This window comes from Mytilus galloprovincialis, chromosome 4 (assembly GCF_965363235.1).
Source record: "Mytilus galloprovincialis chromosome 4, xbMytGall1.hap1.1, whole genome shotgun sequence".
Classification (NCBI taxonomy): domain Eukaryota; kingdom Metazoa; phylum Mollusca; class Bivalvia; order Mytilida; family Mytilidae; genus Mytilus; species Mytilus galloprovincialis.
The window spans coordinates 15,319,833-15,334,101 of NC_134841.1; the positions used below are offsets into that span (position 1 = coordinate 15,319,833).

At 30.7% G+C, this 14,269-nt stretch overlaps 1 protein-coding gene across 11 annotated transcripts in view; it reads right to left on the reverse strand.

Moving 5' to 3' along the window:
* Positions 1 to 14,269, reverse strand: part of LOC143071449 (multiple C2 and transmembrane domain-containing protein 1-like) — a 92,568-nt gene that overhangs the window by 44,957 nt on the left and 33,342 nt on the right. The window contains exon 1 of one of the 11 annotated variants that reach the window (XM_076245744.1): positions 14,192 to 14,201. The exons of 9 other annotated variants lie outside the window; for them this stretch is intronic. Coding sequence is in view for 1 of the 2 variants with exons in the window: in XM_076245741.1 (XP_076101856.1) it covers positions 8,383 to 8,511 (129 nt within the window). In the remaining variant the exon portion in view is untranslated. Of the gene's footprint in view, positions 1 to 8,382; positions 8,527 to 14,191; positions 14,202 to 14,269 lie in introns of those variants that run through there. One more of the 11 variants, XM_076245741.1, reaches the window with a different exon arrangement.

A 14,269-nucleotide genomic window follows, 5' to 3' on the forward strand; every position in this document is an offset into this window, starting at 1 on the left:
TGTAACTCCTAGAAAAAAAATTGAATCGCAATTTCCCGTCGATATGCACAACTACGTAGTATGTCCTTATTATCTGAAAAGGTTTCGTGAAATTCTGTTGTGTGGTTTGAGAGGAGTTGCGATAGCAAGAAACAGGACTGACGGACTGACGGACGGACGGACGGACGGACGGGTCAAAAACATTATTACATTCCATTTTTTTTAACCAAATTTCTTAATATTATATGATAATGTGTGCTTGTCAGAAAATAATTGGGTTATTGGAATTACTTATGCAGTTATTAATCATCTTTTTGATTCACAACTCACAAGACATTAAACAAAGAAATGTGAGAAGAGTATCACTTATAAGAGAAATGTCAATTCATTTGAAAATACAGAGTTAGCAGCAAAGAAATAGGATTTATATGTTCAGAAGAATGAAGCAAAAACATCAGAATATTTCTTTGTTTACTTGTCTTATCCTCAAGTTCTGTCAATTTATTAGAGATTATGGATATCCCCAGAGACAGACATTTATAAGGATATAACAAGCTGACCATGCACAGAATTATTTCATACCAAAATAACTCTTTCACTTTTGATCGAATGGGATCGATTTATCTGCATGTTTATACTTGAAGAAAAATCAATTAACAAAAAGATTAATCTTTTCAAAACCAAATCTGGAGGTGGACTTTGAAGTCAAATTGGAGATCGATCTTTCCCCTTTACATTAGGCTAAAGAAGAATGCAAGTATAGACTGATAAATAGAGTCAAACCATATCTAGACCTGCTTTAGCCCCTAATTCTTAAAGTTGCATCATTTCCAAATTTATACTATCATAATGTATTTTCTCTACAAAAAAAGTTAAAAAAAATACTACTTTTCCTATTTTGTAGGTACTCTAGTTTTAAGCACAAGAGATCAATGAACTCAGTGGAATATGAAATAATTCATGACATTAGATTACTGTGTCTATCAAAGTGTAAACGTGCATGAGAACTTCCATCATTTTCTTGTCAAGAATTCTCACTGGTAATACTGTAAAATGTATCAGAACAGTTAAGTCAAGGTCAAAACTTTGTCTAAAAATACTCTCTAAAAAAATATCTATTTTATTTTCAAAGAAGATGAAACCCTTCATGACACTCTGTTCTGGATACTTTTTTAACAAACAGAAACTTCAATACCCTTTTAAATCTCATCAGTGTAATTGAAATACACAATATTTGATCCTATTACTTTGAAAAATTTAACCATCAGAAAATAACCATCTCTAGACGCCATGTTTTGAATTCATTTTGAACTTGAACAAATCCAGGAATCATTAGAAAAGATCTTTCACATTTTATCATTGTTGGTTTGTTTCAGATAGGTTGTTATGTTTACTGGGTATTTCAAGCTTTCCACTTCCTCTTTCATCACAGATGTCAGTCGGTATCACCTAGGACTAAATCTAATCGGTGTTAGTTACATAAACAAATTCAAAACAAAGACTGTGGTAACATGAATTAAGGAACTAATATCTAGACTGAATCAGATTCAATTACATTTTAAACTTCTTCTAAGAAAGACACTATATATCAAATTGCAAATACAGGGAAACAAATTTTTTCCAAATGACATACTTAATTCACAAGTTATTGTAGCTGTCAAATTCTTGTTGTCCTTATGATATTACTTTTAATAATGCAGACCATATGGTCCGCAAAATGTTAAAAAATATCAAAAAGACCTAAGAGCTACGGTTCCGAAGTTAAAGTTATTGCAGCCCTCAGCATTCTATCCCTTTTTTATTTATTATATCTTTTTCATACTCCAATTTGTTCCTTTATACATGAAAAGAAGGATTTACTATATTGTATGTGCTAATGAAACAACAAACACAAAAAAAAAAAAAACACCAGAAAATATCTGTCAATAAACTTCAACCAAAACAAAGTGTTAACACTATATTTACTTGAACATAAAATCTCTCGTTGTTTAGTTATATAAAGACATAAGCACTTTATCATAAACACTGCAATAATTATGTGTATTTTTTTTTATTACAGATATTCAAGTTATATCAAAATATATAATACTGAATTTCCTTTCCTATCACTACAAACCATTAAAAGTCTGAAATGGCTTGTATCTGTACTCGACCGTACTGATTTTTACTCGACCAGTCTTAATTCGTCTGAGATTTACTTGATAATACTCGACTGTAGTCTGAACCATACTTAACAGTCTGAATGTGTACTTGACCAGTACTTAACCATTTTATACGAGTCTGAACAGTACTCGACCTAGTCTGAACAGTACTCGACCTAGTCTGAACCGTACTCGACCCAGTCTGAACCATACTCGACCAAGTCGTAACCAACCTAGACCTATTCTTTGTATCTATCAACTGAATTTTATCAATTTAGGATTTTTTTTAATGATGAAATTTGAATAACAACTTGAAATTAAAAATGTATTCAATACAGTATCGAAATTAAAATTTCACAATAATCTTCAACTCAATATTAATCAACACTTACATAATAATATATATCAACTTTTAAAATATAAATAAAACAAGCTGATCAAATAATCTTAAAAAATTGTGACTCATATTTTCAATATTATTCAAAATGTTATGAATGTTTCATAAGTATTTTATGGATTATTTTCACCATTAACTTATTAAGCCTAGTATAGATTTAAAACAAATGATTTATGGTGTCAGTTGAGTTCAGATAATAATGCAGTGAATGTTTTTTTTATTAAGATATATATAAAAAAGTATATAAAACAACTTAATAAATTAAAAAAAAAAATGAGAGCTTAATTGTTTTGTTTTATTAAACCAAGAATTTAATATAATCATGATAATATAATTTCCATAGCAATCCTTCATAACCTTTTTAAAAAAGGAAATGTTTTCCAAAGTAACAGTAAAAAAAAATTTCGATTAATTTAAGTAATTTTTTGTCAAATTAACATGGCATACATAAAGCACTTTGATATATTCTAATTACCTCAGTACATGTGTGTTTTACAGGTAAAAAGAAAGCCCTATTTTCTTAAATTCGTGTATTACTTATCTAGTACATACATGTATATTCGAAAGGCCTTGTTATTTTATTTAAACAGGATGTTGCAATTTTGAATCAATGTTATTTAGAATTTAATACCTCTGACCAGGTGTGATCTTATTTATGAGTTTGCCACAAGCAGAGGTTATTCTTTATATTTCACCACTAATCAAAAACAATTTTATTCATTTATTTAATATTATCCCTTTTTGATATAAGTTTTATATAATATATTTTTTTTTCATCCTAAATATAATCATAGATATATTTCTAATATAAGGTTGAATTTTTTTATAAATTTTGTTGGCTGTTGTTATATATGTCATTAAATAGAAATTTATTTTAACAGTTAAAAAAAGTAGAGTTTTTTGGTCTAGTATTTTATCTATTTATTTAATTTTATCCCTTTTTGATAGAACTTATATATAATATATTTTTTATCTTAAATATAATCAGAGATATATTTCTTTTATAAAGTTAAATTTTTTATAAATTTTGTTGGCTGTTGTTATATATGTCAGTTAAAAAGTAATTTATTTTAACAGTTAAAAAAGTAGAGTTTTTTTGGTCTAGTATGGTTCAGACTGGTCGAGTATTGTTCAGACCTTTGGTTAAGTATGGTTTAGACTGGAAAAATAGGTCGACTACATGTCGAGAATGGGTTCAGACTGTTTCAGACTTGTCGAGTAATAGTTCAGACTATTTTCAACGGCAAATATAAGGGTCAAGTACGATTCAGTACAGTCAAGTACGGTTCAGACTGGGGTCGAGTAATGTCAAGTAAAAGTCAGACCAATTCAGACTGGTCGAGTAAAAATCAGTACAGTCGAGTACAGATATAGGCCATTTCAGACTTTAATGGTTTTTAGTGTATTGCTTTACAGGTCATATAACATTTTTGAGTTATCTCCCATTGAACACAGTTTGATGCAGCAAACACAATTGGAAAATGGTAAATTTAATATAACATGTCAGTATTTCTGAAACGGAAAGTTTCATTGGGTGATTCTGAAGTAACATTTACAGTATTATTCTGTTAAATCACAGAAAACAGAATGGGGACATGTGAAATAGTGCCATTTCAATTTCTAAGAAGAGGGGCAAAACTATTTTTCTAATAAAATTTTTCAGAAACATAATAAATGTTTTTTCTTCTTAACATTTAATATCTACAAAATAATGATATCTTTAATCAAAACAAGTAAGAAATGTAAATGTGTATCACAGAATCCTGATGATAATATTCATATCCTGCTGTTCTCTCAACTTTTTACACAAACATATCTTTAAATACGACAATCAAGTATTTATTTTTGATAACATCTAGTATTATTTATACATTTTGAGCCAATACAGCAAATATTTTGTATAATTCCAGCTACAAAACTTAAAACAGAGTTCATGATTTTTTCTTCACTTTTTAACACATGGAAGAATGTTTAACATAACCTTTACTAATGCTAATATTGTATTTTATGGGGCATTAAAAATATGCACTAGATACAATCTCAGGGGAGTAATTCTGAGAAAAGTACACCCTTCTCAACAAAACCCAATCTGTAACTCTTTATCATATTCTAATCCAATGAGTCAAAAATCAGCTCAATATCTACTTATGTACTAAAAGTCTGGATTCAGAATGACAATAGAACTGACATGGATTAGGAATTCCAAATATACCTTTATTCACCAATATTTGTTTCTCTCAATTTTCTAAATATTGAACTATTTGACTAAAAAAATATATATTGGTTGTTTGAGGCCAGTTTAATGTTTAGGGGCAAAAAAGGATTGAAGAATTTTGATCAATCTTAATTTACAATATCACATGACATTTCTAACTTATATAAAGTCATTTTAAGCATTTTCTTTTTTTCTTCGTAAAATAAATTAGGATTTCAAAAGCTGATTTAAAGAGGGGCCAGAGGACCCAGAACCCCCTTCCAGGTCCCAATTTTGTGGTAAACATTCATTTGAAAAAATAGGGAATCACTGAAGAATGATTTGAGCAGACCCCCTCTTAGTCATTCACAGGGTCCCCCTTTACAAATATTTCTGGATCCACCACTGTTTTAGTTGTTAAATACCATAAGAAAATCAATAGAATGAACTTTACCCAACCTATCATCATATAATTGGTTCTTTTAAAGACAGTTTTCTATGTTTAAATCTTTAAGAACAGAATAATGATTTTGTTGCTAGCATTAATCTACTGAAATACTCAATAATACAAATTAAATTCTGATGGAGAATAAACATGCATAGCTAAATTGACAGATAATATAGTGATAACTACAGTTTCATGTTAGCAATTATTGGTAGCCATGTCTATTATGTTGTCTTCCACAAGATTTTTCTGCAGGGTATTTTTTTTTTTTGGAAATATCAAAATTACTCTGTAAACACTGGGAAATGCTGTCATTGGAAATTAATATTCAAATTCATATATAGTCCAAAAAAAAAACATACTATGGATTTTTTTTAAATAAATGATTGATTGATTGATTGTTGTTTTTTAAGCTTCTTTTGGTTCATTTCGTGGTCGCCAGTTTTTATTGGTGGATGAAGCTGAAGTGCCCAGAGAAAACCACATACCTTTTATAGGAAAACAAGACAATCATAGCTAATTAAGATTGGAGTTGAGTGCTCCCACACGAGCAGGGTTTGAACTCACAACCTCAGTGTTGATTGGCTAGTGTTGCAGTAGTAGTACTACAAAGACCACATGGCCACCGAGACCCCTTAAATAACTGAAACCAAAGCAGTAATGTGAAGGATCTTACAGGGAACTGTTTAAGCCTACTCAATATTTTTAAAGTTGGTATCAACTGGTTTTCTGTTAATTCCTTGTCTACATATATCATGTAGATTGTAGAAAAATACAACAGCCCCTAAATAAGGAGACAAACAAGAATACCAAACAAATGTTCGTAAAGCAAGCAAATTAAAGCTGCATTTCATGAAAAAATATTTCTACATATGACTTATATGGCTGGATCCTAGATAAAGGCCAGACTGACCAAATTGATTCAGTGGTTGAAAAAAAATATCTCAATCACATCATTCACTTATGATAGCCATATTAGTTAGGTCATCTGATTCATGGTAACATAGTCTAAGTTAGTACCCTCAAAAAAAAAAAAAAAAATCTTCCTGTTAATTTTGGATTCTGCCTGTGTACTGATGGTGAAGTTCTTTCTAAGTAGAATTACGATTATCCTACACATTTCGGATAGATTATGATTTGACATTATCTTTTATTTAAATGTCAACAGGTTGGCACATCATTAGTGAAATATCAATTCTCAATGGAACCATTAGGATCATTTTTATCACGGTTTTCTTTAAAGTAGATGTCAAGTAGAAGATGAAGGCACAGTTGACATTGGAAAAGTGATCTGAAAATGGGATCTGAGACAGTCATATAACCAAAATAAGTTTAGGAAAGCACAATGCATGTTATGTTAATAGTAAACCAGATCATCAACTTATTGGAAGAGGTTCATATTCTATATATAAGTTTGTCATTCTCCTTTAGGAGAGAATAATATACATGTAAAGTCTTTGTACAGGTATACTGTCAATCTAAAACTTAATACAGTATATCTGTTATCAGCAATAAGAAGAAAAGATAAATGAGACAACTCTCCATCCAAGCCACAATGTGTAAAAAGTAAACCATTATAGGTCAAAGTATGGCAACCTGAGTATGAATTTTCATCTCATTATCATGTATCTTAATCATAAATACTAATTAGTTATGCTGCAAATGAACTCAAATTATTCTGAATCATGACACAAAGTATCTAGCCCACTTTATAAGCATGATAAACAATATTTAGACTAGTTTTTATCATCACAATCACTTTATATTTGGCACAACTTCTTGGAATTTTAGGTCTGCAACCTTATTCTTGTTTGGCTTTCTAACTATTTTGATCTGTCACTAATGATTCTAATGTAGCTTGTCGTATCAAATTATAAGCCTTTTACCTTTGATAACTAATCATAACCATGATAAACAAGAATGTGTCCAAAGTACACGGATGCCCCACTCCCACTATCATTTTCCATGTTCAATGGACCGTGAAATTGGATAAAAAATATAATTAGTTATTAAAATTAGAAAGATAATATCATAGGGAACATTTGTACTAAGTTTCAAGTTGATTGGACTTCAACTTCATCAAAAACTACCTTGACCAAAAACTTTAACCTGAAACATGCACTTTCATTTTCTATGTTCAGTGGACCGTGAAATTGGGGTCAAAAGTTTAATTTGGCTTTAAAATTAGAAAGATCATATCATAAGGAACATGTGTACTAAGTTTCAAGTTGATTGGACTTCAACTTCATCAAAAACTACCTTGACCAAAAACTTTAACCTGAAACATGCACTTTCATTTTCTATGTTCAGTGGACCGTGAAATTGGGGTCAAAAGTTTAATTTGGCTTTAAAATTAGAAAGATCATATCATAAGGAACATGTGTACTAAGTTTCAAGTTGATTGGACTTCAACTTCATCAAAAACTACCTTGACCAAAAACTTTAACCTGAAGCGGGACAGACGGACGAACGAACGGACGAACGAACGAACGAACGAACGAACGAACAGACGGACGGACGAACGAACGAACGGACGCACAGACCAGAAAACATAATGCCCCTCTACTATCGTAGGTGGGGCATAAAAATAGCACAGGGACAATATTTAGACTAGTCTTTATCAGTGTATCTAAAAATCCCTTATTCATTGCCCCATACCTTTACTCTGTGAAAATTATGCATTCATAAATAAAACACAAACTCAATCTGTAGCTTACTCTGATGGATACTATCTTATGGACTGCCAAACTGAAATTCAACTCAATGTCTACATGTATAACAACAACAAACCCTAGACAAATGACATATTTTTGGAATGAAGAAATAATTGACATGGGTAATCATTCAAGTCAGATATTTTGTAATATCGACCATCTAATACATATCTTTGTTTAAAGCCAAGTTTGAAATGGGTAAGTGATCCAAACGACATTTTGGCAATTAAAAGATAACAGATAGTTGATGAATGGGTGAAAAACTTCAACCAGATGCAATGATGTACACAGGCACTAGAAAGGGCTGAGTTGAAGAAGTAATTACATTATACACATGTATCTGATGATCTACCAATAAAATTTAAAATGGAAATGGAGAATACTGGAACAAAGAGCAGAAAACAGCTGAGGGCCAACGAATGTTTAAACATTGTTTTAATTCATTTGGAAACAAATGATCTGTCACTACATACAGAATATAAAGTTGCAGATAAAGTCAAATTAAAATTTACCTCAGAGAGATTTCCGACCACCGACTCCTCACTGTCACTTCCTTGACTAGAAAACCCTTGGAATTTACATCGTATTGCATGGAGAGGTTTGATCACTAATGCCTGGACAAGTTCCGCTGAAGTTGTCATTATTTCTTCGTGAATTCTGATCAGTTTATTACTCTGACAACTGAATGGACCTTAACCTTCACAAAGTTATAACTCATCATAAAGAATGTCAGGAAGATCAATCCAATCTTGGAATTATAGAACAGACAAATGAAAGAAAACATACAAAGAGCTAATTGACATCACCATGTGGTTACTGTTACATACTGAAATCCAGATTAACTGATTTCGTCATTTAATCAAATTCATTTTAAGTTCTAATAGAATTTCAATTTATAATACCAGATAATGTTTTGTCTGAATCAATATAATTCTCACATGATGGTCTTCAAGCGACAAGAGCAGAATCCTGTGGATGTGATTTATACGGTTAAACCTCCAGAGACAAAACAACTGTTCAATCATATAAAATGTATTTTTATCAACAAGTAAATTATATAACATCAACTGTGGGGGCTACAAAACTGTCAATCATATTATTTTGACAGAATATTTGACAGGAAAAAGGGAGCTTTTTAAAAGCAGAGAAAATTAGGTTGACATCAATTAACCAAAAGTTAAGAAAGTAAATTTATAAAGCAGAGAAAATTAGGTCGACATCAATTAACCAAAAGTTAGGAAAGTAAATTTATAAAGCAGAGAAAATTAGGTTGACATCTATTAACCAAAAGTTAGGAAAGTAAATATAGTGCTCCCCTGGGTTTAATAGAAAACACTTGATTTGTCAAGTCAATTTGTTATAGATATGCATATTTTAGGGTTTTTCTTGTCCTATAACGTACTGCATGGTATCAGCATTGTTCAGATGAAAGTTATTAAACTAGAATTGAAAAAGTCCAAACAGTAGGGTTCAATTAGAAAATAAATGCATACTATAGCTAAAAGGAAATCCATTTATAAAATGCCTCATCAAATCTGCTGCAAGCCTTATTTATGAATAATGCTATATCAACATGTCAAATAGAACACTAAAAAGAACTCTGAAAAAAAATACAGATTTTTCTTTTCTTTTAAAATCCTCCATAATATAATTCTGAATGCCACATAATAGGCACATGTACACCTGTTTAAATCTACTATATATATATAATATATACAATATATATCAGATTATAAACACTTATAAAATGTATAAAAGATGGTTGCTTAATGCCCAGTGGCAAATATTTCATGCATATTCAGTACAAACTTATAATAGAAACGAAAGGATATGTCAACCAGATGCTCCGCAGGGCACAGCTTTATACGCAGAGGTCGTACCCTGAATAGTTGGGGCTAGTATGGACACAACATTCAAGCTGGATACAGCTCTGAATTTGGATTGTGATTTAATAGTTTACACAGCATAGGTTTCTGAAACAGAATGAATGTGGTCTAATGAACTTAAACTTTTGCTTTTGAGCAATTCACTATGCTGTTGAATATTAATCCTCTCAAAAAAAAAATATTTGAAGAAGTTCAAACAATGATCTCGATTCAAATTTCTAATGGAGTTTGCAACAATTACTACTCATTTAAATGCATCATAAAATATTAGAATATAAAATGTCATACAGTAATGGTTGAAATTAATAGTAACTTCTAAAAAAATAAATGAGGAATGTGTCCAAAGGGACACAGATGATGCCCCTGCTAGCATATAATGTTATAAAAGGACATAACTCAAGAACTGTAACAGTGAAGCTGCCAGAAATTGAACTTCAACTGAGTTTAGAGGTAACAAGCATTATATACACTTTTTGTTAAATTTAGTTGAAACAAACTTAAGTTAAGAGAACAGAGACTAAAAAAATCTTCAATTTTTCCATTTGTAAAGGGGCATAACCTTAGAATGGTAATAAAAGTGCTTGTGATCACTGAATGGTAAAGACTGCTTTAATTTATCAGTTGGTAGTAAAGTGAATATTGCATTGTATATTGTATATAGCATTGATTTAAGTTGATGCAACTACTATTATGGACAAAGAAAGATAACTCCAATTTTAAAAGATTTCATAAAGCATTGGTTTTAGGTGATTCAACAACCATTCTGGACAAAGAAAGATAACTCCAATTTATTGTCTTGAAACTACAAAAATGCTTGCTTTTTGCCCCTTTTTGGCCCTTTATTCCTATGCCCCATAACCCACAAAATATATCCCAACCTTCTACTTATGGTATTAAACATTGTGGTACAATTTCAGAACAATTGAAATACTTACAATGTATACACACCTTTTTGTACTGACACTAGATAAATGCTTGTTTTGGCCCCTTTGGGCCCCTATTTCCTAAACCTTAGGGACCATAACCCCCAAAATCAATCCCAAGCTTCCTTTTGTGGTTATAAACATTGTGTTAAAATTTTATTGATTTCTATTAAATATTAACAGGATTTTATTTAAACTTGGAATTATTTTTAATTATGGAATTTGCATTATTTCTTGTGCTTGAATTTTTTAATAAATTCCATGTTTATTTGGTATTATAATGTTTTGAGAGGTTCATAACACTATCAATACAAAATATTTTGTTAAGATAGTGTTGTGCGCAGCACAGTACATTCTATTGATAATGTACTATCTTCTTTGTAATAGAAAGTGTTGTGCACAGCACAGAACATTAAAGTATAGTATAAACATGGAATTTATTAAAACAAATTCCAACCAAGAAATTATGTAAATTCCATAATTGATAATAATTCTAAGTTCAAATAATACCCTGTTATTAACTAAAGTTATTATCCGGAAACCATCAGTCTTCGGACGCTGCTGCCGCCGATGTGATGCCAATATACGACTGCAAAAATTTGGCGGTAGTATAAAAGTCACACAAAGCAAAAGAATAGCGCCTTTATTGCTGTTCTTCATCTCAAAGTCACAGTGAGGCATTCAACATGGAGCAAAAAACTCTAAGAGTTGTTTAATCAGCAATTATACCACATCTTCTTATTTTTATATTGTCTCTTCAGCTCAAGCATTTGTTTGCACAGAAATTCAGTGACAAATATCAAAGGCATTTTTGACAAAAGAATATAAAAATATACCTCAACTTTGGAAAGTACCATACAAAGTCAACTTAAAGGCCAGGTGAGCTAACAACTTGTTTAATTAATAATTGAAAAAGCAAACCAAACAGAACAAACAGATTAATTATAAAAACTGATACAAAAGTGGGATGATTTCAATTATCTTTTCAGAAAAGTATTAATTGATTAATTGTTGTTTGCTTAATCTTCATTAAACAAAGGGTTCAATAAAAACTAGTTTAATGTTATATTTTTCAGAGCTATAGAGTTCAAGTATATGTCCCCATTCAAATGCATGGATCGTCCAAAAAATAGGGAGGGGTTAAACCCCCCCAAACCCGCCCCTGGATCCGCCACTGGATGGTATCTTTATGACACTTATATAAAACTAGACATCATTTGAATTATAATTCTCTAAAGTGTTTAGTCAAATAAGATAAAATACAAACTGCTTGCTAAAATGATAAAAAGAAAACATTCGACAACCAAAGACATACCCAAGAAATAATAGACCTTAAACTTGCTACTATTTAAACCAATCTATGCATAATACATTTCACATTTGAAATGAATCAAATATATTTACTTGGCTTATAGTTCAAGTTTTTTTTCAGGGTACCTTTGCCTACTTCAGAAAAAGCTAAATTATCGACAAAGTACATTTTCTTCAATTTCACCCACCATAACAGAGAAAGTTAAAGAGTTGCCTCCCCTTATCCAAAGTCTATGTCTATTCTTTCCTAACCAATCACGACAATCGGTAAATCCAAGTAAATGCTTATTAAGTACATTTTACTATCAAATATAATGGTATCTAGTTTATTCAAAGTAACAGATGGGAACACACCGTTTCTCCAACATTTTACATTAATAATGTTCAATAAAAATATTCTGATTAGTTTAATTCCAAAAATATTTCCACAAATTTTAAACAATATCAAAAGTAAATTTGATTGTTTAAAGCAATTTGATCTCTTGGTGTACAAAGTTGTTCCTAAGGATGCCAATATGATTGATACCCATAGAAAAATTATCTTTGTATCATAGTTTTATTAGGGTTATTCAATATTTTTTTTTATACTAATGAATTTTCATATATTAGCATTCACAAAAAAATTCGAAACACCAATTATCTAACATATGTCAACAAAACTAAAAGAAGGAATCAATGCCTACAAATCTAAGTATCAAAGTAATATGAGGCAGGCATAACCTGTGAATGGGGACGAAGTCTGTATGATTTTTTTATAAATCAAACATGTTAAAAAGAGAAACGGAATTACCGTAACGTTTCCGATTTTGGTTCTGTTGTTAGGGATTTAGTTGTGACGTTATGACATCATATTCAATGTAAACAAAGAACGTAACGTTTCCGATTTTGGTTCTGTTGTTAGGGATTTTAGTTGTGACGTTATTTAAGTTATGACGTCATATTCAATGTAAACAAAGAAACGCTGTCATCAGGTAACGTTTTTTTTATAACAAACAATTTTTTGAAAATGAATTAGTATTAAGTTCCTTTCTTAGACTGATAAATATATATTTTATTCAAAGTCTCATGCAAACAAGACCGGAAACGGAAGTAGATTTCTGCGCGACAAAAAAAAAATTGAATGATTTTGAGTTCATTAGTACAATGAAAATATCGGAAAAATTTTCCCGATTTTTTTTTTTTATTGAATTTTCTACTGTGATTGGGGACTTCGTCCCCATATAAATTTACAATTGTTTCAAAAGTACTTATTTCTTGTGCCATAGACATTTAGCTGATTGAAAATATGCAATTTCATATCTACTAATATTTGATCCACCTTTTTTGAGATAAATAAATTTAGATGTCTATAATTACATAAATTATTGTGTTTGTGATTGATCGTGTATCCCAGACAATAACCAGTATCAGTACTTATACAACCATATTTCTCTATAGATTTATGTCATTATAGGGGTTTTCAAGTTAAATACTCCATCAATAGCTACTGACAGAAACAACTAATAGTCTATATATTGATCTGTCCACAATTATTAATCGTCCATAAAATCAAAGATTACTGTAGCATATAAATTGACATCAAAGTTGATACAAGCAGAAATATATAATCGATGTTCTCCAAAAAATTGGAATAATGGTAACCTAAGAAACCCTTTGAATCAATCTGACACAATACTAGTTGCCTATGCAATCCAGATCCCCAAGATCATCACTTCATTGTTAAACTCTGACCTCTATATTTTTCTGTATTTATATAAGCCATCATCTTATATAACATTCAGTTTTATCAGCTTTCAAGAAAGTTTTCTATTTCACCCTTAACTACACTTTTTCAATTTGTAATTATAAAGGAGTCTTGATATATTGATGTTGTAGTCTGGATTCTTTACTATTATTATGAATAAAAAGTACAAGATAAAAACCAAACCAACCAAAAAAAAATAATAAAGCTACATTTTCATTCAAAACTTGTTGTGGGGATAGATTCACACTAAATCATTTCATTCTTGGCTTGACTTTTGATTTGATGCCTTATAGATACAAAAATGTATTTGTCCATAGCTGTGTTACAGGTTTAACATTTGCGAACACTTCAAAGTGTCACACAAAATCTTGGTGAATACCAAATCCAGGCAGTACTGACAGCACCTGACAAGATTTTCTATCACAGCTATTCCGCTGTCTCCCTCCCTAAACCTTACCTCAACAGCTGGAGCACGGTTTTCTATCTCGTCTATTCCACTATCCCCCTCCCTAAATTTTACCTCAACCACTGGAGC